The following is a 25,185-nucleotide window of genomic DNA, read 5'->3' as shown; positions in this document are numbered from 1 at the left end:
TCTAGAGAACCGGAGGCCATGAAGTCATCGCCGCAGCCGGAGTGCGCCGTGCCGCGGGAGCGCTGCGGTTGGGAAGTGCTGGTGGCACAGTGATCCCCGCCGCAGGCCAGCTCCTCCAACTGCATGGTAAAGCTGAGTTCTCATGGAAGTGTGGACCGCCTCAGCCCCGCCGGGGGTGCCTAGCGGGGGCTCCAGGCAGCTGTTGGGCTGCACCCCGGGCTCCGGGTTACTTCTCGGTGGAACCCTCGAGGCTCCGGACGGTCTTGCCTGGGTGGGGCTCCCCTTACTCACATGGGAGCCCCTACGGGAGGCAGGCCGCTGTTTCTCCTGGTCTCGCTCTTCCTCCTCTCACTGGGCACCACGGGGCTCTCCCTTGCTCTTGGGGTCCCCGGGTGCAAACGTCGCCCTTGTGATCGTGGGGCGAGCCTCCTCCCAGTCACAGGAGCACGGGGTGGGCTCCCGTCCGCTTCCTGTTTTCCCTGGCTCCTCCAATCACAGCCCGGCACTGGGTCCAATCCCAACGCATCGCTGATGACGTCGCGGGGGTGTCCCGGGCCGGCGGTGATCTCTTCGGGGCCAAAAACTAGGGGTAGGCTCCCTCATGAGCGATGATAAATAGCGGGGTGGGCACCCGCTGTAACTACGCCGCAGTCGCGGGGTAGGCACCCGTGCAAATTAAATATTTAAAACACGGGTAAAAGTCACGGGGTGGCGCCCGTATCCATAACAAGATAAGCAGGGTGGGCACCTGCTAGTAACAACCATGCAGTGATGCGCAGAAACGCTCTCCTGCCCCCCTCCCTCCCTGCCCAGTACAAACATGCTTCTGAGAAGTGCTGCTATTGCCTGTTGTCTGCTCACGTTGCCTGCACGCGCCAGTCAGCCCTCTGATTGGTTAATAAGGAACACCAATGGTAGTGTTTATATGGTAGTTGTCAACCAATCGGAGTGCCGACTTGGGCTTGCAGGCAGCGTGATGGGGGGGCGTGTTTTGGAATGAGGACATCACGGAGAGAAAGAAGCCAAAAAACACACCCTCGAATCCCAAAAAGACGGGGCTTAAATGGCAAGACAAACCTCTTCTCCAATGGCTGTCCAGCTTTTAGGAGGCCAGCCAATGGAGAAGAGGGGCAGGTTCAAGCCCCCATACTAAGAAACAAAATCTCGCCAGCGAGACTGCGCAAGCGCAGCCTTCGCTAGCCGAGACCTAAAAGGGCTTAATGTAGAAAGCACGCAAGCGCAGCCTTCGCTTGCCGAGACCTAAAAAGGTCTAAATGTAGAATGCAGCCAATCGGCTGCTAGCACCATCTAGAAACTTCCCATCAGAGGCAGTTTCCCTCGGATTTTCCCAGCACAAGTGAGAAGCGAATATCTTAATGAATAATATGGAAACAGCAGCTACAGGGAGCAGGGTTGCTGCATTTGAATCTATGATCGATACCAATACTGGATAACCCTATTCACAGGTAAGTAACTTACTTTCTTATCCAGTATTGGGGTATCTTTCATAGATTCACTTGCCTGAATCAGAGTAGCACCTCATTACACAGGTGGTAACCCAAGTAACCCAGCGGCATCTGGGTAAGATACAAAGTTCAATAAAACAAATTATGCTTAGGAAATAATAATCACCAACTAAAGGATAGAGATCAACACATTTTCCCTTCCTATCCTGATTTAATCACATTAAAAATCAAATTGTTTTACCATTTAAGATCAAAGGCAACCCAAAAACAGTTACACAAACAAACTATGTTTATTTAGCCATTTTTATCAAAAGTTAATATAGATAAAAATCTTCTTTTTTTAGAACACACACATATATATATATATATATATATATATATATATATATATATATATATATATATATATATACACATACATACATACATACATACATATACACACAACAAATATGCCCAATACAAAGACCAATATATACACACACTATTTACATTTTTGACAAACTAACATTTTGGACATGTGTCATAGCCCTATTTATCAAAAGAAGGATGCTTCAAAAAAAATTCACAAAAGGCATTCCATCAAAAGAAGATTACTCAATAACACAGGAGCCTGGGATGTTTATTACTTCAACCTCTATTCTTTATACTTCTAATTTAATTTTTGTATTCTTGAATTTTTCAATGGTGTCTTCAAAACAAATGTCGACGCGTTTCAGCCCTATTATTCTCGGGCCTCATCAGGAATAGGGCTTTCAAGGATCCGCCGTAATGTATTATATCTCATACACGGCAGATGTCAAGAGTATCCGTGTTTCTATACTTCAAGGAGCTAGAGACAGTTAAAAGCAATGAAGAAAAAGAACGGGCCGTTGTTCTACTCTCACATTCCTGGAAGAAACTGGAGATCTTAACACCCACAAGAGGGGAAAGGGAGGGGGGAGCTGGTACCCTGTTCAGATCATTGCTTTCTCCTGTTATCTCTGCTTTGGGTCGATGCTCTCTTTCGGCCCCCTTGATGAGAGAAACCGGTCGTGGAAGGTTGGTGGTAGGTAACAGGTTGATAGGCTTGCCGGTATTGCGACGGATATTGTTGTGCCCTCTGGAAGTTTCCTCTAGGTGGCAAAACCACGTCCTTTTGCTCCCCTGAACTGTATTTTCCTGCACTGGAGGGAGCCTTAAGATTTTGCTGTATCTATCATTTTTGATAGATACAAGCGTCTCATTTATATGTTTACCAAACAAAGTGTCCCCATCAAATGTCATATTCATGACTTTTAGCCTACGGTCTAAAGGTGATGGCATTCAACCACCTATGGTGCCTCAAGACTACTGCACTTGCCAACTGGCAAAACCCTGTGCTGGCTATGTCCATAGCGCAGTAGATTGTCTCAGAGGATGCCCGCTCTCCTTCTAAGAGGATTTTTCTGGCTTCCTGCTTCTTGTCCTCCGGAATGAAGTCTAGTAAGGAGGCCATGTTCGACCACATCGGTCTATCATAGCAACTGACGATAGCCAAAGCGTTGGCAGCTTGATGGTAGTTGCAGCCACGGTGGGAGAAACGCTTCCCCATGGTGTCCAGCTTTCGCCTTTCTTTATCCGGAGGGATTGAGATTAGGGTGGCTGGGTTCGTTGATCTCCTTTGTGCGGCCTGAGAAATAACAGAATCCGATTTAGGGTGGCCTGTCAGGCAGGAAGCCAAATCTTCTGGGGTCCTGCACTTATTCATTATGGGGTATCATGGCCAGGGCCATCATTATCTTCAGTCCCTCTTGCCAGATGTAGTCTAAGACTGGTATTTTTCGCATGGATTTCCAAGCTTCCTCTTTAAAATCACACAGAAAGCAGTCCGTATGTTTAACAGTCATAGGGAGAGGGAATCTATTAGAAGCCCTCCCCATTAAGTTGTGGAAACCCATCTCTTCTGGTGGGGAATCCGCTCAATATTGTGACTGAGGAGAGGCATAGGTTCTGAAATTTCACCTTCTCTTCTCGTCTGAGGTGGAAGGGGCGACTGATCAGGCTGCTGTATAGGAGGGCGTGGTACTGTATGAGTCACTGACTAAACCAGTGTTTAAAAGGACTGTGGTTGAACCAGTGACGGCTCCTTGTGAACATTTTGAGATGGAAATCTTTGTTTGTAGTCTGCGAGCATTGCCTGAAGGTGCTGGAATCAAGGCAGCCTCCCCAATCTTAGTGTTTTTGAAGAGAAAGTGCAACAAAGTTTGCACTGCTTTACCTCATGGGCTGGGTGGAGGCAATACATTCAGTCCTTGTAACAATCAACATGGACCCTTGTCTTACCACAGATCTTGGCAGGCATGGAAGAGTCCTTTCTTTTCAGACATGATGAAAGACTTTAGGAAAAAATCATAGAAGGTACAAGAAAACCGAGTAGAACTACGTGCGGTAAAGATCTGAGGGAAACTGTCTTTGCTGGGAAGGTTCTAGAGGGTGCTAGAAGCGGATTGGCTGCATTCAACATTTAGTCCTTTTTAAAAAGGATATAGATAGGCTATATAAAACATGGCTCAGGGCCATTTTAGCCTATGGCATTATTTAAATACTGCTCGATTATGGTACAGTATGACTTCCATCTCGACAACGGGCAATGATTCAGGCATGTGAATTTATGAAAGATACCTCAATATTGGATAAGCTAGCTATACCACTTAATGACAATCTCACATCAAGTGTAACCTCAATAGACAACTCCACAAAATGCTCTCATTACTTCCTCATGGCATTTATTAAAAAATGAAAAAATGCTTGAGATACTTTATGTCAAGGGAGCCTTTGGATCAATGGTTGTTTTCGGAGTGGGACACAACAGCTTAAAATAAGATGCAGGCAGATTTTTAGTAAAGAATTGTTCACCGGCAGAACAGTGAATGTTTATTTCTTCAGCTCTATTCAAGTGTCTTACAACTGAGTGAAATAGGATTCAGACAACGCAAATTCAAAACTTAACCACAGTAAGAAACTTCCAAAGAGACACTGCTGACATACTGCAAACTTGTGCATCAACGTGACAAGTATAGTCAGTCAAACAGAAGAAAAGGGGATGTATTCATACCACCGAAATTAAAGAACATTTGTGTCCATACTCACCGAGTATCGCACTTCTAAGTATTCAGAGTTGGCTGGGACATCTGGGATCTCGAAGGCATAATTCTTTTCAACTTTCTATGAAATGAAAACAAGTTTCATAATGCAATAATATCTGAAATATTGAACACAAAAACAGGAATGGAGCAATACAGTGTTATCATAAGTGACACACCAAGGTGAAGCAGTCACTTTCTAAATGAGAGGAAAACATGTCCGTGGGAGTGGATCGTTCAATCACAATGTTTTTTTTTTTTTTTTTTTTTTTTAGAGGTGGCCACATTCATTGTAGTGCTTGGTTATGAGAGATGCTGTGGCAGACCAAGGAGCTAGAATGTAAACTAAATATTCTTATCACATATTGGCATAAGTGTGTTACTTATATCAAACTCCAGATTTTTTTGAGATTGTGAATTTTATACGTCTCAGAAAAGATTTTGGGCTTTTCCCTTGATGGGTATGGGGAAGATTGTCAAAGTTGCAAAAAGTCGCATTGGTGTAGTTCCTAAATGTGCTCAGAAGCATCCAGCAGCATTTATGTTTGATGCAGTGGAAACTTAGGTACGTAATCACTTGGCAGTTAATTTGCTCAAATGTGAATGAAGTGGTCAGCGTTTCTATGGGAATAAGCTGCAACCGCTGACTGGAATAGGCATGTTTGTGGAGTCCTACCACAAATTCCAAGGGTTTGTGGTGAAGAGATTGTGCAAGTGCATAAGGATGGGTTAAGCCTGGTAACTGTTTTCAGTTATCTGCGCTGGTAAACCCTAGCGAATTAGCAAGAAGGTAGAAACGTTGCATTAAGATGTGATCTGATGCACAAAAGCACCTAAGTTGACAGGTGCAACAATGAAGACCATCCGTCATGTCGTTCTGAAGTTGTGTATTTTTTACTTTCAACAGTGCTCCATCAGAGTCCTAGGCTGGTTTGTCCAGAGTTTGATGGATTCAAGGCAGGCCTTTAAATGGGTGGTCACTACCTTTAACAGGAGATATGATAGCAATAAATGTAATTCGTCTTCTGCATCGCGTGTGGTGCACGTCCATGAATTATTTCATTGATGTGGGGACTACACAGCCTCTGATGTGTGACCAGAGGTATAGGTCCTATACAGGTTGGAGGTTTTTGGTAACAGGGGGGGGAGTTAGTTTAAGACTGCTGATTATTTGCACTATCACATGAAATGGCTTGCAACATGATTGTGCCCATTTGTGCATTTTTCTTTTTCACAGACACTGACTTTAAGTGCTGGTGTGCTGATGTTTTACTGCAAAAGCAACAATGCATCTCATCACATTTGTTTATAGTGAAAATGGTTTTCATTTCTTCGATGTTTAGTGGTGTTTGCAGCTCAATTTATTTTGGTCGAGAACTTCTGATTAATGACAAGACATGACAATGCCATAGAGGTTTCTGGTTTGGACAATGGTAATTTGAGTAGTGGGGAATAGAGTTTTTGAGGATTGAGCATACTTAAATTAGTGTGAACTATACAGTGTCTGATGAGTTTCATGAACATTTCACACTAATGGAGACCGCTCCAACTGCCATGGACAAAAAACCATTCTTCTAAAAACATTTGCCATTTGCAGTTTTAAGGTATTCTTTCAGACATTAGATTGAAATATTACGTGGTTTCCTTTACGGGTGGTTATTATGCTTTGATCTCTGAACAGATCACTTGGGAAGCAATAGTGCTGTAGTAAAACAAGGAAAGACGTCCAGCCGTGTGTAAGTGAAATCATGTAACGCGTCCTGTTAAGTGTTGTTGTGCAGATGTTTTACTTTTAATGCTGCATTCAATAACCAGTAAAATTAACCCTTTGCTATGGGATATTGGTTGCTCTGGAAGAAAGCAGACAAAGGTGTCGCATTTGTAAAAGTTCATAGAGTTTTGCACATGCATCAGAATGGGTAGAGCCTGGTCCTTTCTATTTGTACTAATTGCATATGAATATTCTCGTAATTTTGCCATTTTTTTCACTTTGGGATTTTTTAGGCTAATTTACAGAGACATGCAAGAGTATGTAAAAGAGTACTAAAGGAGTCATACTTTATTTAATCCACAATGCCTTTGTGAATAGGCGTCTGTGGGATCTTCGTTTTAGCCAGCTTCTGGAGGTGAATGGTACTTCAGAGAATATTATGCTTGTAACTGTTTATATAGTTCTTACTACCCCGACGAGCATGCTACTTTGGAACCCAAGAAGGATTAGTGGCAAATTAGTATAGGGAAATGGGATTTAAATTTAGCAGTGTACATGTGAGCCTGTTAGCTGGATTGAAAAGGATAATGGAGGGATGGAAGAGTATAGAACAGGCTTCTTCACGAATAGCTTGTAAGCTACTGGTAGCACTCCAGGTACCTGTAAGCTCTCCTGAGAGCAATCCAGTTTACTAAATTTTAGTCTTTTGCTTGGATGAATATATGTATACTAAAATTGAAAAGTGTTTTTGAGATGAAAATGTATTTTCAGACCTCATAAGCTTGTTTGGAGAAAAATGGTTGAATTTCCAAAATGTATTTAAAGCTGAAATGTATGTCCTAAATCATGTAGCACTAGAGGAAACCTATTACCGATATTATTACCGTGGTGCCAGGGGTTGCAGCTGCTGCTGTGTATTATCCATACAAAGGCATTCTAAATTGACAAATTATTTTTACATTGCTTCTGGCAACCATGCCTGCTGCACTGAAGTTATAATTGCTGGCAAACGTGCACTGAGGTGACCACTGCTGTTAATCTTGCATAGGGTGGCTACCAAGATAATCTTGTCTGGTGTGGTCATTATTACAACACTAATAATATCAATAGCTCGGGATAATTTTCATTGAGCATAAACAGCTCATTACAGAAAAGGTTGGAGACCCCTGGTCTAGAAAGTGTTTTTGGGGAGATCATAGTAGTACGAGGGGATTTGGGAAGGGTAAACGAGATATGGAGGAGGGAAGATGCTCCAGAAATGGATTAAAGAGATCATAGTAGTAGTAAAAATGAGTTTTTGGGAGGAGTCTAATGAAAAAGAGTCTACAATGTTATTTTGGAGATCATAGTGGTAGAATGAGGATTGGGATGAGTCAGAGTGGAGGTAGGAAATCTTGAGAGATATAGGGTGAAGCATAGACCAGTGCACTGGAGAGAAAGTTTTTTTAAATATTTTTTCACAGTAGGAGAAAAGTAATAAACAGATACATAAGTACATAGAGGATATACACGTATAAAGGTAATATATACAAATGTAAGTTGTATTTAATAAACTCAGACTTAAGGGTAGCTTACGTTAAGCTAATTTGTATATTTACACAAGCATTTGCAATGCAATAGGTCTCGCATTTACTTGAGTTTGAGCTATTGGCATTGTAAATGAGAATGCCATTTATGATTTGGTTTTAAAAAAATAAATAGAAAGGCATTGTCATTTATAATGCCAATAGGTTAAACATGCGTAGAGGCGAGACGTATTGCATTACAAATGTTTGCTTAGGGAGAAGGCAGAGTGAAGTCGAATTTATAGTGTGGCTAGAAGAGATGGAGATCAGAAGAAAGCGCTATGGGCAGAACAACAGTCAGGGAGAGGTAAGAATGGCATGGAAGAAGTAAAGTTGGAGACACAGGAAAGGGATGGACTGAGGGAAGGAAGGGGTCTGTGCGAGGCAGGGAAGATGACATCACACAACAGGAAGGTACCAATGGAGGTGGCGGCGGGGTGGAGAGGGCAGAGAATGAATCTAGAAAACTATTAAAGGCAACGTTGGATGAGGCGAGGATAATTAAGAAGGAGAGACAGGTGGGCTACTAGAAGGGGGAGGAGGCGCACAAGAAGATCAGAAGACAGATGGCCAAAAGCGAATGCAATGGGAGTTAGAGAGAGAAGAGTGGGGTGGGAGAGAGGGTGTCTAGAAGCGGAGGGTAACTGAGAAGGGTGGGAAAACGGTGGGGAGAAACAGGTATCGCAGTAGTCTGAGTAGAAAGCAGTAGTAGATGGCAAAAAGCAGGTCAGCAAGGTAAGAGGGGCGACCACAGGAAAGAGGTCCGGGAGGAGAGAGGCAAGCGTGGGAGGGAAGAAGATAAGGCTGAGAGAGTGTAGGGCATAGGCAGGAAACCCGGGGCGGTAGGAGATGAGAGCAGAGATGGACAGTGGGGCACGGGACGTAGATACGGTTTATTAATTTAGTAATTCCTCGGAGGGAACGTATTCCTCATTCTGCAACATTGGAGCACAAGTGCGGTGGAGCCCAAGAGGCCAGGGTAAAACCGTGCATCTGAATGAAAAGCCGTGCCAGCGTGTGGGTGCAGGGTACAGAGCGAGGCAATGGGAGGGTGGGGAGGTGGCACAGAAAATGGGACGGACAGACTCTGGACGCTTAACGTCAACTGGCTTGGACTTATGATTTAAACAAGGGAAGGTTAACACTAGATGGTGCGCTGTAATCGGAGGGCTGGTTGAGAACGGGAAGTGAAAATGCACACGATCTTGCGGTGAGGGAGGGGGGTTGCTCTGTGGTGAGGGAGGGGGAGGGAATTAAAGCGCGGGCGTGCTGAAATTGAACATGCACGCAAGGGAGCGTATCCCATTAAAGCACGGCCTCGCGGCCGTGAGGGATGTTAATTAGGGGTGCGCTGTTGCACTGAGCGTATCCTATGTTAAAAATGCGGCCGTACGGCATGGTTAACACAGGAATTGCACCATCGCTACGTGTTTGACACAAGGGTTGCTGTGGGTGCTATGTAAAAGGGAAAGCCAGACGCAGAGAGATCAGGGGGCGAAGTGGGCAGAAAGTGAGGCGGGGAGAGGAGCCAGGAGAGCGATTATGACAGGGAGAAGAGAAAACGGATGCGGGAACAAAAGACGTGGAGTGCTCTCAGACAAAGAGAAGCACTCCTAAACAAACGTATTTAATGTGTGCTTACATTTAAAGCGGGCCAAGGAATATGACTGCAGTTTTGTATTTGAAGCATTGTTGTAACAATTACGTATTGTTACATCAATCCCGATGCATTTCTATCATAGCAAGTTATCTTGGAGACACAAAGGGTAGGAAAACAAGAGCGGCCGGGAAACTGAAAGTACGGCCGGCCAGCCATGAATAATTAGGGGAGGAGAAGCCGCAGAGCGCACGCTGGGAGAAGCCCTTTGATGTGGTGGCGACCGTGAAAAAATGCAATTGGGAGGGAGGGAGGGAGGCTGATGCACGTGCTTGTTTGGTCATGTGATTCAGGTGAACTCGAAGAAAACCGCACAGAAAAAGCCATAGTTTGACGAGTATTTTGACCACTAGAATTCTCTCCTTTTCCATTCCTGCGGAATGGGAAAAGGCGATACCTAAAAACATGTTTTCAATATTTCAATAGTGAAGCAATTGTAGATATAGAAGTTATATTTACATATTTTGATGGATAAATAAATTGCAAGTATCTAATCAAGTAACTTATATGAAAACTATACAGTGACATACATGTTAAGCATTGAATTATCTATATATATATATATATTCAACCATAAGTAATACGTACATTTGTTAAGCAGACCTCAAAATCATAAAAATTTTACTAGGCCTGCAGGTCTCGTGATTGAAATAATCTATTCCACCTAATTGTAATGCTCTGGACCCATAAGCGGTTTCAAATGATGTAATCGTGGACATATATTTTTAATTCACGGAAATGCCATTTTCTTCATTATCACATGAAAGCACCTTCAAATATGAAAGTTCAGCAGGTCTGCGGTACAAAAACACTAGTTTGATTTAATAAACTAAACTTTTGCTCCATATATAATACAAATCTAGCCACATATAGAATACATGACCCTCGACTTGCCTCTAAATTCATTAACAGCATTGTCATTAGGGCGGGGCAGGAATGTTTCTTAAATCATGTCTAAAAACTATCACTTTTAATAAATACATAACTAAAGCATGAAGTGGCAGCACACAACTGCAGTCTGCAGATTTTACACAAATGGCCACAATATTTCCCACTGACATTCGGTTTTACTGATAAAAGTACAAGTTACTTACTTTCGGTAACGATGTATCTGGTAGAGACGATTCTAGCCGCAGATTCCTTAATGTACAACTATCCCAGGAATGAGACTGGATCCGGAAATGTTTTTGCCACAGCATCTCTGCGCGGGGGAGTGGGGGGGGGGTGGTTCCGGGGGACTCCGCCCTGACGCTGTACGCCGACGTGACGTCAGTGAGGTCACATAAGTCCCACCCCGGCGAGCGGACGTCAGTTTTCTTCTGAGAACTTTTCCGTGCCACAACGCAGAGCCAGCACAAAGAAAACTGGGAGAGTATGGGAACAGTGTGCGAAAAGCAGTGAAACAGAAAGGGAAGAAGCGAATGGTATAGAACAGCACCATGAGGGACAGTGCCAGGTACTGTGTCACTAAAAGGCATGAAAAGGAAAGAGCAGAGCACCGCTTCTGAGAAGCAACCCTGTAAAATGAAAGCGATATCCACCCCGGAGGCAGAAAAACATGCGAAAAATGTCATAACAGACGACAAAGTCTGCAACAAAAATCTATAACAGTGAAGGGCAACAAATCCAGATCAGATGAGTAACGATAAATTACCCTAAGACAACACCATCAAGGAGTGTCACACATGAACCTACCGTCCAAGTACCAGAAAGGAGGGGGTGGAACAAAAACAGAAAGAAGCATCCCACCAGGGAAGAATTGAAAGAGGACACTCGCAGAAGACAAAGCCACCCGGAGGGAGGTGAGTGCAGAAGACCAAACTGAAGGCCCTCGCAGAACGGGGAGATAGGTCGGGTCGTGAAGGAATCAGCAGCTAGAATTGTCTCTACCAGATACATCGTTACCAAAGGTAAGTAACTTGTACATCTGATAGAGACTACTAGCCGCAGATTCCTTAACATAGAATAGATACCCTAGCCATACCCAGAGGGGAGGAGGGTCTGCTAGAGAACCTCACCAGCTTGGAACAACACAGGGCCCCGACGGGGGATGTGCATGAGGACAGGGAGGATGGCCCAGCCCCCACCAAGCTAAGATAAGCAAGAACAAGGAGAAGGGAAGGCCAGGATACCACATCTCTACCCGAGGGGCAAAGGGCGTCCGCCAGAAACTCCGGAGGGACTGACAGCACCAAGAGAGTACCAAAGGAAGAAAAGAACCACCCGCAGAGTCCAAGGGGCAGAGATGGAAACGGAGGCAGAGCCCGCAGCAGGAGAACACACAGCAAAGGGACAGCGGAACTGGCATCAGCCCCAAGGCAGCGAACAAGGCAGAACGGCCCCACAGCCGAGAAGCGCAGACGTGAGAAGGAAGACCCAGTCGCGCAAGCTCTGGCAGAGCAAGGGACAAGAGCACACGGGTACACGCCGAGGCCCACAGCGGTGGGCCATAACGACCAGGCGTGCGCAGAAGGAAACTAGTAAATACCATGAAGCAGTGTGCCCAAAGCAAGCCAAGCGCAAGACAAAGGCAGGGGCAAGCCCAGAACAAGCCACAGAGAAGGACCGCCCCAGTGGCACACCCCGACCCATGAAAAGAAGTGGCACCGGCCAGCAGAGAAAGTAGAATAGGTAGTACAGACCTAGAGCAGTCAACCAGAACACAGGAGAACACCAGGAGTTTCCTAGCCCCCCTGGAACATAAGGCAGAGTACCAGGCTGAAACATCGGGTAACAAGGTGAAAACACCACAACCAGACGCCGTAGACGGCATGACAAAAGCCGGTTCGGCGATCTAGAGGCTGAAGAGGGAAGGCAAAATGCACAGAAGCAGATATTCCGTAGGATCAAAGGACAAAATGCACAACAGGCAAGCCCTGTAGACGAAGGATAGAAACATAATCTAATACCGAGCAGGACAGAACCTGGAGCAGCGCAAGCTGCGCTAAGACAAAAGAAAAAAGACCGCACCAAACGGTATACAGTGACGCCAGGAAAGGCGAGGAACCCGAGAAGGTATCCACACCCGCCCAGCTTAGGACAGAGCTATACAATAGCTACAAGTACCCCACCTAGGGCACGACACGTCCCAAAATATGGAAACATCTATTAGGGAAAAACCCTGCAGCAGAGGCAAGAACATAAAGGACCTGTGGGTAGCACCACAGACGGCTTACCAATCAGCCAAAAAGACACAGATGATCTAACCGGAGGACTTATACGGCTTCACCAACAGCCAAAAACACACACACACACACCAAAGCTAAAGGGCTGTACCAGCAGCCAACAGTATAGAGGGGCCCACCTAAGGACCCTGAAGGCATTCCACACCGAACGCACAGACAGGCCAACTGAAACACTAGGTCCAAAGAGAAAGGTGGGATAACACCTCCCATAAAGCACCGGAGGACCGACAAGCCAAAGCTTACGGAGGGGGAGGAGGACGGAACCCACAAGGATTCGTTGAAAGGCGAAGTCTGAGTGGATGTTAAATAAAAGAATCCCATCAAAAGGCAGGTCAACAAGACGCTCCCTAACATTCTCCAAAAGACGCTATCCCGCAACCAAGCATGGCGGCGGATAGCCACAGAACTCCCCATAGCGCGGCCAAGAGAATTAGAAAAATCCAAGGCCGAACGGAGAATAAATGCAGCTAGCTCCCGACTATCCAGCACATGGTGCCGTGGATCAGCGCAGACACCTCCATGTGAGGAGCGAGACAGAAGGCACTTCGCGGAATCCCATAGGCCGGAGGTAGCCCAGACCAACACACAAAGTGTATTGAGTGCGCACAAAGCAGCACTAATGAAAGCGAAGATGTTACGCCCCCAGGAGTCCAACCACCGGGCCTCATGTGACGGAGGGAGCAACACAGTAGGAGAAGCAGTCTGCAGGACAGGGCCCTGGGCAGAAGGGTGGGAAGAAAGGCAGACTGGATCGTGCAGAGCAGGACGATGGCGGTGGAGGAGCGGCTGAGGCACCGGATCTCCCGTAGCAGGACGCCCCCAGAAGATTTGTGGAGCGAAGCTTCAAATGGAAGACGCAGCTCCCCTCCACCAGAGCCCTGGTGGAGAACCTCCAACAAATTGTCCATAGGGATTGGAGTGACCAGGGCACCCATTTGCAAAATGCTGTGGCCGTGGAGATGGCGTAGAGCCCGCCCTGGAAGACGCCGGGGGAAAAGCAATGACGCGGCGTCCAGTCTCCGGGGAAGGAGACAAGGAGATGACAAACCTCCTGAGAGGAAGGGAAGTCCAGAGAAGAGTCGACAACCCAACGTGAGGACGGCGTCGTGAAGTCCGCCATGTGCACCTGTGTGTCCTCGATCGGCGCAGAAGTGGTCCCCAGGGGCGCCGAGTCGACCTACGCCACCACGTGCTTAAAGGAGAAAGGGGCGGGGTCCGAGCCAGAGCGGCTAGTGAACTGCGCCGAAAAGGCACCAGCTCGACCTCCAACGAGGCAGCCGCCTGCGTAGAGGGCCGAGGGTCCCAGCCTCCACCTGTGGCGCCAGCCGGGGAGGAAAGCCGTCTGCGCCGGAAAGCCTTTGGCTCAGCCTCCGATAAGACAGCCGCCTGCCCAGAGGAGCGAGGGGGACTCTGGGACGAACCATGAGTCCCGGCGACCTTCTGCGACACCACAGGGAACCCGGCGGGGTTTTGCGGCGAGGCAGGGATGCCGTGGGTCGAAGAGGGGAACCCAGTAGAGACGCACCTCAACACCACACCCCCAAAACCTGAAGCCAAACTCGTCAGCGCCGAGGTTGAAGCCGCCGGCGAGTCCACGGAAGGCTCCACGCATGGCAAGGGATCCGTGGACGTCTCCGGAAGAGGGGGGCCCAAAAAAGCCTGCAGAGCCGTAGCGTAGGCCTCCATTTGGGCCTAGTCGCCCCAAAGCCAGGAAAAGATAGATAGGGTGGCGACGGGCGAGGGCACACATCCCAGGAGGAACCCGCACCCACTGCAGAATGAGGACCAGGCCTTGGTGACAGACTGTAGGACTTACTGGCGGACGAACGATGCCCGTGAGGCCTTGGTGAAGGACGATGTATCATCCGAAATCTGCGGCTTCTGGGCTCTTCCGAGGTAGGGAATAGACGCAGTGACTAGACCAATCTGGACAAGTGGGTCGAAAGCAATTTCATCCAGCGCTCCCACCGGGACTTCAGCTTGAGATGCTGACAAGCGTCGCAGTCCATAGAATCATGGTGCTCGCCCAAACACCACATATAAATATTGTGAGGGTTCGTCGCCGACATCCGACGCGTACAAGAAGTACAAGTCTTGAAACCCGAAGGCATTAGCCCACTTTTACCAACGCAAAGGCGTTAAAAGAAGGCCTGAAAACAGGTCAAAGGAACACAAAATTTGAATCCGCAGTGGACGCAGAAAAGGAAACTGACATCAGCGCACCGGGTGAGACTTATGTGACCTCGCTGACGTCACATCCGCGGACAGCATCAGGGCGGAGTCGCGCGAAGACATCCGTTCTTTACACTACATTCTACGCCAAAAGCGCAGAGCGATGCAAGACACGGACCACTGGTGCACGAAAACTAGGACCCTGAAAGGGAGTCCCTTACGCTAGAAGTCAGTTCGCAGAACAGGGAGGATAGGTGGGGTGGTGAGGAATCCATTACTAATTTAGGTCTCTTAAAGATATATCCTTACCGAAGGTAAGTAACTTGTTCATCTGAAAGACAGTTATGGATTCCTCAACTTAGAACAAATACCCCAGCAATACCAACCCCGGTGGTGGTTCGGCGAACCAAGTTCACACCAGAAAGTCCTGGAGAACCGAATGGCCGAAGAAGCAGTCTCTTCAGACTTTGCTGGCCAGGCAGGAGTGTTTGGTAAACGTGTGCAGTGTAGCCCTCGTAGCTGCCTGGCAGATGTCATGAAGGGGAACTCCACGTGCCAAAGCAGTAGTAGCAGTCCGTCGCTGTGGTGGAATGGGCACACAACCCCACTGGAGGTTCATTTTTCCCCCCAAGGAATAGCAGATTTTAATACAAAGACCAGCCCATTGAGAGATGGTACGTTTTTGTACGGCCCGACCTTTCTTGGCGTCCACGCAGCTAACAAAGAGTTGGTCATCCACCCAGAATGGTCTTGTGTGATCCAGATAGAAGGAAAGCGCACGTTTTGGATCCAGACGATGGAGCTGCTCTTCCTCTTTAGAAGGATGAGGAGGCAGAAAGAAGGTGGGCAAAGTGATGGTCTGTCCTATATGGAAAGAGGTAACCACTTTGGGAAGGAAAGAAGGCCTAGTGCGAAGAACAACCGTGTCCGGATGAACAGCCAAGAAAGGAGTTTTAGAAGAAAGGGCTTGCAGCTCACTCACCCTGCGAGCAGAGGTGATGTCAACCAAGAAGGCAATTTTCGAAGTTAAGTCTGAGAGGACAATTATGGAGCAGCTCAAAGTGAGCACACATAAGATAAGTCAGAACCAAGGTCAAGTCCCACCGAGGCATTATGAAAGGAATAGGAAGGAAGAGAAGAGTAATGCCCTTAAGTAATCTATTTACAAGAGCAGGTTGATCAGGAAATGCCTGAGAGATAGCCCTTAAGAATGTATAGAGCACAGCGCTGCTGGGCCAAAGAAATGAGTAACAAGAGAACCTCAGAAAGAGGGGCAGAAACGGGGTTCCACCACCTTTGCTGTGCACCATGCACACATTTTTTCCATCTGCAGGCGTGTACCATTTTAGTGGAGGGACGCCTGGCTGCCAAGATAGCATTACAGACTTCGGGAGGAAGGTCGAAAGAAGTCAACTGCCGCCGCTCAATCTACATACAAGGAGGTGGAGACTGGACAGGTTCGGGTGTAGGACAGTGCCCTGCTGCTGCAACAGAAGATCCTCACGAAGAGGCAGTCTGATCTGCGGATCGATGGCCATGTGTAATAGCTAGGAATACCAGACTCTTCGTACTAATCCAGTGACACAAGAATGACTTGGGCCCAGTCACGCTTATCTTCTTCAGCACTCTGGGTAGAAGTAGTACAGGCGGAAAAGCGTACAGGAGGCCGCAATTCCATTTGTGACGAAATGCGCAACCTAGCGGGTGCCGCCTTGGAAATTCCAATGTGCAGAACACTGATATTGTGCGTTCTCTTCAGTGGCGAATAGATCTAACCAAGGCTCTCCCCACTGCTGAAAGAGCCCTTGCACCACCTCCGAGTGAAGAAGCCATTCGTGATCGATTATGTACCTGTGGCTGAGTTTGTCTGCCCTGGTATTCAGAGAACCAGTCAGGTGTTGAACCACAGGGACATGCCCTGATGTTCCAGCCATGCCCAAAGGTTCGACTTAGGGTCCACGACCCCACCACACCCTGTTTATTGCAGTACCACATGGCGTAGGGTTGTCCTTTGACACCTGAACTACTCTTCCACAAACAGAGGGAAGGAATGCCTTTAGTGCAAGACGAATCGCCTGAAGCTCCAGAAGGTTGATGTGGAGCCAGGACGGCGTTGCATGCGCCAGTCACGAACGCACTATCATTGCGGCATCTTTCCTGCTCTGAATAGTGCAGCTACTCCGAAAACCATAACTCCCAAGGGGTCTTGCACGTCACGTATGAGGTGGCAAGAGACAGCCCATAAGGAAGCAGCGGAATCCGGCATCGTGTCAGAAATTCTTCCCCCATAGAACCTGCTTGGGAGTTCCTGGAGGAGAGATCTGGTAAGAATGCTTTTGCACCAATTCTCACTCCTTGTCTTATTGTTTCTGGCGATACCTCCTCCGTTGGTGAGCGGCTGCTCGTGTGGAGGAGGTTTGGCACCTGTGTGATTCCGGCCAGCAGCTAAGCACGTTCTCCGTTGGGGAGTGTTGGACTTGTACCTTCTGGCAGGTTCACCCCTGAACTTTTTTTTTGCTTTTAATGGTGACCTGGTGATGGTGATTTTTAGCTTCTGCGCACTTTCACTGTGTCCCAGTGGAAAGTGCGTGCGCACTCTGAGTGTGTGTGGTGACATTGGCCTGCCCTCCCATAAAAATGCATGGGGAATGTCTGTGTCCCTGGTAGTTCCCGATGTGTGAGGTGTGCAGGCTCGAGTTTGGTATGTGCGGACTTGTTGATTAAATGCTGCACAATGATGTATGCGGCGTGATTGTGTCTAGTGTGGAAGTGTCACTTCTAGAAGATGACATGTTTGTGTAATTTGTGTCTATCTTGTGATTGGCTGGAGCTGGCTGGTGAGCCTGGCTCCATGAGTCTGGATGGGTCTGCCCCGGTGGTGAGTGGAGAGATTAGCATTCTGATGTGAGGGAGGGGTGCACCTGGGACCTGAATAGGGTTGGGCTTTCCCCACACAATGCTGGCTCCGCCCCCTGTGGTGCGACTGATGACCCTAGCCTAACTAGTGAATAGGAAGGGTGGCGGAGCACGTCAAGAGTGCTCCAAAACCAGCTGCGACTGGTTTTTCCCCCACCCCTGCACCCGGAGACAAAGGGAGTTAATGTATATAAAGGGGCTGTGTCCCCTTGCAAAGGGTTCTCTCTTCCTGGATCCTTTTCCTGAGGGGGGCTGCTGCTGGGCGCCAGCAGGACCGCCACTGGGTATTGCCTCCCTGCCTAGGAGGACCCTGTGAGCTGGCTCTGGGCCCAGCCTTGCCCCCCCACCTCCTAAAGGACTTTTTTGGCTGTGACTTGCCCTGGACTTCTGGGCATCAAGCGCTTGGGAGCGCTTTATTTTGCCACTAGCACTTGGGAGCGCTGTAATTATCCCCCTAGCGCCTTGGGAGCGCTTTCTGTCGTAGCCGGTGCCCACCCGGTATTTTCCCCGTGTTTTGCTGGCTGCGGCGCGGGTGCCACCCCGCTCATTTGCCTTTAATTTGACCCCTGATGGGTGCCCACCCCGCCAGGGGCTTGTGCCATTTTTGATTATCCCGAACAGGTGCCCACCCTGTTTTATTTCTTTAATTTACGGGAGCCCACCCCGTATTGAGGAGAGAATTCACCGCCGCAGCCCGGGACCCACTAAATCCGCTGCCCGGCTAAACCCAGAAGTCAGGCAGCCTCTGGTGACGTGGGCGGGGCCGCCAGAGCAAACGAGAAGCGGACGGGAGCCCACCCCGCGCTCCGGTGCAAGCAGGAAGAAGTGCCCAGACGCCAGCGCCGGCTCGAGCAGGGCTCCCCTGAGAAGGGGGAGAGCCCCGCCTGGTGAGCGGTGCGGGAATAGCTGAAGTCTGCCCGCAAGGAGCAGAGACACCGTCGCCGCCCCCTCCGGAGCCCCCGTGCCCCCCCCCCCAGTGTTACTTGCTGCAGTCGGGGGCATTTCTCGAGAGCCTGGGGCATTGTTGCTTGAGCCCCGAGGCTCCACCGACGGGGCAAGTTGTTTACCGAGCCCAAGAGGCTCCTGGGCACAACTGTAGTTTCGAGCCCCCACCATTTTGTTTCCGGAACCCCTGAAGCTCCTAAGGCCCCAGTGGTTGTTCGAGCCCACGAGGCTCCCACGTGTGTTTTGCCCATTGGATTCAGCTGCCCAGCACTTAGTGGGCAGCTGCCACGTTTAGGCTTTGCGCAATCTGCTTTGGCTGCCTGCCCAGACTTTGGGACACAGGGCGTTTCAGCCCCAGAGAGGCCAGTTGGCCTGGGGACACCTATATGTTTTGGCCTATGTAATTTCTGCGCAATTGTTCTTTCTTACACCGCTGATTGTATGTTTATGCATCATGTGTAATGTGTTCATGCCTATACCCCTAAATGTATAGTGATACTTAGGCAGTTCTTCCTAGTACAGGTGTTGCTAGTGAGGTCCTGGTTCCCTGCGTGACATTCTCCTAAGGGGGTTAGGGTTGCTTAGGTGGTACTTACCTATTACCAGTAGTTACTGGTTGTGTGCTCTATTTTCTATTTTGGTGCTAAAGTGATTATTCTATGTTCTACAAGTGCTATTTCCAACAAGTATTCTAAACCTAAAAGTGCATATTCCCGACAGTGGTCCATGTGGCCCTGTCCTGTACATATATCCCCTGTAAATTCTGCCCGTGCCTGGCACATTGTAAAGTGTGTGGTTTTATCTAATGTGTTTGCTACTTGTGTGGAGTTGCCTTTGTGGTGGGCCTTGGGTGTTGTTGCTGGGTGCGCGCGCAAACACTTAACTTACATAGCCTCCGAATTTAGCCTTACTGCTCGTGTCACGTTACCAAGGGGGTGAGCAGGGGTTATCTTGGCGTGTAACTCCCTTGCCCTGACTTAGAGTGGTGGTTTCTGACTGGTCTTGGCACGAGCCTTGGCCAGCCGGGGATCCCATTTCTAACAGTGAGCTTGCTGCTCGTGCAGAGGAGAGTTCAGTAACATGTAGTGCCTTCGCCCGGTATTGTCGGACGGGGGCATTGCAGTGGACAGAGTCCCACATGGAAGCTCGTGAGGCTTTTAAGTAGATTTGCCATTAACAAAGCTCTTAACCTCATTCCATTCTAGTATGGCTAATTCTTGACTAGACTTCGCTGAATGTTATCCTATAATTTGTTACATGAGCACATCGTTATTTTGGAACTTGCTCATTTGGTAAAGTAACCTTATTAGCAAATTGATTCATTTATATGTATCTATATTATTGTTGCTTGGATGCTAGTGTACGAGCAAAATGGTTACTACTCATGTGTTGTCCTGGTTCCATCTTAACAGTGGTAATAGGAGTGGTAATAGGAGTGGTATGGAACTACGCTCTATCCCGGTGATGTGAATTGGAGTTTAGGAAAGGGTAGGTCTCTAGCTAGTCATTAATAGGTATCATTGGTGTTGTAACTCTGCTTCCAACAGTAAGGGGTACATGCTCAATGTGTGTCTTCTATGTTTTATTTCCACTGCATCTATAGCACAACACGTGGTGTTACCACACAGAAGTACGGCCTGTATCGAAGTATCTTCTACAGGTGTGGTTCTTTTTTGTTACAGGTATAGGAAGGGGTATTACATTTACAGTTGTTGCTAGCATGTGTTCTATGACATTTCCTATAAGGAATATATGATTGTGTGTCATTTCAGATCTCCCTCCCTGCTGTTCGCTTCCTTTCTCAGCTTGATCCTTCCACTGACCTGTGCCATTAAGGCTATTATGGGTTGGTTAGATCAAGAGGTGGACCATTCCGAGCATCAAACCGATCTGAGGACCGACCAGGGAACAACCGGAGACCAGGGGCCTCTGATCTCCGTCTCTCCCATGTGGCCGCCCCACCCCAGAAGGGATGCATCCATCACCACTGTGAACTCTGGTTGGGGAAGGAACGAGGGCTCTGCCATTTACACAATCCTGATTTGTGAGCCACCATTGCAATTGTCGAGCAGTGCCCTACGAGATATGGTTGCAATCTGACTGTGAGAAGTTGGCCTGATGTATGATGTCCACAGTTCTGTGGGCACCTTGTATCAGTCCAAACAATCCCTTATGGTGGTGGTTGTAAGTCAACCTTATAGAAAAGCTATCCTAGGGGTAGCATGGACTAAGCAGCCTTAAAGGCTTAACTCAAGAGGGCATGTGAAGCCAGCTGTTTTACCATATGCAATCCTGTAATATCAAATGAAAGGACACCACACAAGTTATATATTATAAAAATATATGTATTTATTCTCAGAATAATCCCCACTACTCTTTATGAGCAATGAAGCACAAGCGTTTAAACAAAAGCACAATATAACATATGAAAGTTGCACAATTATGGATGAGGCCGGTGGCCACTCAAACCATATATCAAAAAAGTGGTATAACAATCACTATTCGGTCAGTGGTAAGGCCTAGGGCCTTGGGAATCGCTTGGACTACAGTGGACTAACAATAGTTAGGACGGGAGTAGCCCGCGGGATTCGGGTGCAGTGCCTAAAGCACACGCATGCACCAATGCAAAGTCAATGGTGCGTAAAAGTTATCGAGTTACAGTTTTAAGAGTCTTCCAACTGGACTAGAAGGACAAAACTTTAGACTTAGACACTAGAGTTGTAAACCACTACAGGAGCACCGGCGTTCAAGAGTTACCTCACCCACAGGAAGCGGGTGCACAGGTGCAAAGATGTGTCGGGTTTCGTCACGCAGTTCTATGGTGCCTGGAGATGAAGATGCTGCAGGCGTTCAAAAGAGAAGTGTCCGGTGCGATCCAAGGGTGGATCGAAGTTGTAGAGTACCTGAAAGCAGAGGGGACAGAGTCTGGGTCACTAGCCAGTGACCAGGAAGGAACCAGGCGATGTCGGGCACAATCCGGTTGATGTCGTGAAGCTTGTCTCCGCTGCCACGTGGACTCTGGGGCACCGAGGATGTCCTGGAGTGGATCACGAGCTGTCCCACGAAGGCTCTCGCTGTCGGCGGTGTCGGCTTCCGGATCGGAGTCAACAAACCTTGGCAAAGGCAACCCACTCAGGATTCGAAGATCGCCTAATACTCGGACCAGCAAGGTCAGAGCGGGTGCTCCTTTTCAGGGGAGCGAGGGCCAGTCTGGAGCAACCAGACTAGCTGTGTCACTTCTTAGGTTCGTCGGTTCTGGGGCCACTAGCCAACGGGCAAGCGACCGGACCAACGCGTCTAGCAGGAAGATGCAAAAGGGCCCCACGCAGCACTCGGTGAGTGTGGCGGGGTGAGCTTTGGTGCAAAAGCTGCTCGGGCTGGAGCTTCTCAAACTCCAATGCACAGCTTCGAGGGAGCCTCGGGTGCTGCACGGTCAGCGCTTCGTGGTTTTTCCAAGATGGCCGCTCCCATGCTTCAGGTCGCCTCCACGGGTCTCAGCTCTGCATACACTGTGGATCGGGCTGTTGGAAGGCACGATCGCTGGCTCTTGTCGATCTCTGTCGCTCGAGTTCCGGCGGGAACTGCAACAAAGCAAACGTCGAGGTCCTGGATGGTGCCTGTTTGCACAGGGTGGTCACTCCTTGACCACAAGGGAGATTCTTCAGTCTTCCACGTCGAGTGGGATGTCGAAGGGTCCAGAGTTTCGTTTCATAAGTTTCAGTCAGGATAATCTGATGTGCATCTGCACAGCTCCTACCTTTATTCCAAATCAAGGGGCTGGATTACCTGCTAGGTCCCTCCTATGGGTAGGACCCAGGAAGGGGGTGGTTACACCCCTTTTCCTTTGTCCAGTTGGGCGCCAGGACTGGGGCAGGATGGCCCCAGAGCCGGTTTGACTGGAATCTGCCCAGGGACACCTTGTGCGCCCCAGGCAGTGTCTAGTTTCTTTCAACCCTCCCTGCTACAATCCACTATCTCCTGTCTGGGGTGGTGTGACACCTCCCTGTGACAGGCGTCCTCTGCCAAGTTTCGGTCAGCAGCAGGAGGCCAGACTCGTGTCTGTGGCAACAGCATCCATTTTGTGATGATGGGGCTCTGGTAAGAATTAACCGCGGTTTCAGTAAAGTAACATGTCTTCTCCCTCTAGAAGGGTGGAATGCTACCCCCGTCGCCAGAACTGGCGAGGGGGTAGTATTCCAAAGTGTATGAAACCAAACACGAAATGTTTTGATAAAGCCAAACCAAAGTTAGCATTAACCGCGAGGATTATAATGAACTTAAGAGTATATGGTATGGCAGTATCACTAGAACAGCTATAAGGAAATGGTTCCGAAAGCTGCAGACAGGTTCAGCTCATGCTAGAGCACCATCTCACATAAAACCAAGCACTCTGCCTCCAGGATTGTTAAGGCCTGACATAGGAGTGACTTATAGGTATATATGTGTCCAGATATAGGTTTAGATATAGGTATACTATATCTAAGCAGGGGGTGATTACACCACCTTGCCCCAGCTGAGGGATCAGCCAGTTGTGTTGATTTAAGTACCAGCCAGGGGTGGCAAAAGATATGCTGCAGCCCCTGGTAGGCCTTGGATGCACCTATGCCCTGGGCACCTATAGTGCACTGTACAGGGGCTGACAAGGTGTCCAGTACCAAATTGGTGATGCACCTAAAGTACATGTCTGTGAATTTAGAGAACAGCAGGCTGTGGGTCTGATTAGCAGGCCCACAGCCACATTAAGTCGAAAACCAGTGAAGCAAAAAGCAAAAATTGGGGTGACCATAGGATAACAGACCCTACTCTCCTACACTGACAGATTACCCTGATGCTGTGCCCACTGAAACTTCAGAGCCCACATATGCCACCAGGCATGATCCACCAGCAGGATGCAGGAGGCCATGAGGCCCAGCAGCCTCAGGTTCATTTGGACTGAAACCTGGGATAGAGGCTGAAAGATCGGAATCACAGCCCGAATATCCCAGACTCGCTGCTTGGGAGGATAAATCCGAAACTGCATCATGTACAGAACTGCTCCGTTAAAAAGGAGTTTTTGAGAAGGAGCCAGTTGTGACTTCGGCATGTTGAAAGTTAACCCCAGCGAATGCAGGAGGTCTGCCGTAGTCTGGAGGTGGAAGAAGACTGCCTGGGGCGAGCCCGCCTTTAACCACCAGTCGTCGAGATAGAGGGAAGACTGGAACCCCTGATCTGCGCAGATTAGCTGTGACTACCGCCATCACTTTCGTGAATACCCAAGGGGCGCTGGTAAGGCCAAAAGGGAGCACGGTAAACTGAAAGAGCTTGTGGCCTACTATGAACCTTAGGTAATGCCTGTGGGCTGGCAGAACAGGGATGTGAAAGTAAGCGTCCTGCAAGTCCAACGCTACCATCCATTCTACAGGGTCAAGGGCAGACAGGACCTGAGCCAGAGTCAACATCTTGAACTTCTCCTTCCGGAAGAAGCAGTTGAAGTTCCCGAGATCCAAGATAGGACTAAGGCCCTTGTCCTTCTTGGGCACCAGAGAGTAGTAGGAATAACAACCACTACCTACTTCTGGGACAGGAACACGCTCAATGGCTCCCTTGGCCAAGAGAGCTGCAACTTCCTGTTGGAGAAGGGCCAATATATCCTCCGACATGCGATGTAATTGAGGTGGCATGGATGGAGGGGTCGTCTCGAAAGGGAGGGAGTAGCCCCATCGGACTACCTGCAAAACTCACCTGTCCGACGTGATGTTGGATCCAATGGGGGAGGTGACGGCGAATCCTGCCGCCCACTGGTGAATGATGGGCCTGAAAGGTCGGATTAGGAGGGTTTGGAGGGTCCTGCAGAGGTGGCGCTGGTGGACTGGCCCGCCCGCTGGCCCCCAGAGACGGCGGTGGGGTCCACATCTGCACAGAGGTTGGACAGCTTGCACAGGCCAATAGTTGCTCCTTTCTTCCTCGTTGAGTGCGCCCGTGGCACACCTTGTAAATCTTGTCCTGCTTGCTTGTGGCACAATCGTATGGCTTGTGCTATCCAGCTTGCAATTGTGTTTTTGGTTACTGGTCTTCCAAGAAAACGTTTTGTAAAGCATACAAATAACTGCTTTGTTTTTCTATATTCCTTAGTTATTTCAACGTAATACATGACTGCTCTTCTTGCGTCAAGTGTGAGCAAAGCTCTTTCCGCTTGGTTCTTTGTATTTTGAAAGATACTTGGTATCTGCATCTGGCATGAATTGTGGATCTGTCCTCATGACAATACTATTACTTTGTATTTGGAAGTATGGTTCCTGTAATGTTAGTGCCTGTAATGTTAGTTCCTGTAGTTCGCTAACTCTGTAGGGATGTTATTGCCACTACAAATGCCATTTTCATTGTGAGCATTTGTAGCATTACTTTGTTTAGTGGTTCGAAAGGTGCTTTCATCATTTGGGGGAAGAACAATGTTCAAATTCCATGTTGGTGCTGGTACCATTTTA

The 25,185-nt window shown here is 48.4% G+C and overlaps 1 protein-coding gene across 1 annotated transcript in view; it reads right to left on the bottom strand.

Moving 5' to 3' along the window:
- Positions 1-25,185, bottom strand: part of POLA1 (DNA polymerase alpha 1, catalytic subunit) — a 1,864,208-nt gene that overhangs the window by 1,610,900 nt on the left and 228,123 nt on the right. Inside the window, exon 13 of the mRNA XM_078657805.1 lies at positions 4,578-4,652. Coding sequence (XP_078513931.1) covers positions 4,578-4,652 — 75 coding nt within the window. The remainder of the gene's footprint in view (positions 1-4,577; positions 4,653-25,185) is intronic.

This window comes from Lissotriton helveticus, chromosome 8 (genome assembly GCF_964261635.1).
Source record: "Lissotriton helveticus chromosome 8, aLisHel1.1, whole genome shotgun sequence".
NCBI classification, from domain to species: domain Eukaryota; kingdom Metazoa; phylum Chordata; class Amphibia; order Caudata; family Salamandridae; genus Lissotriton; species Lissotriton helveticus.
The sequence above is the reverse complement of the archived record's forward strand: the minus strand, read 5'-3'. Positions and strand labels throughout refer to the sequence as shown.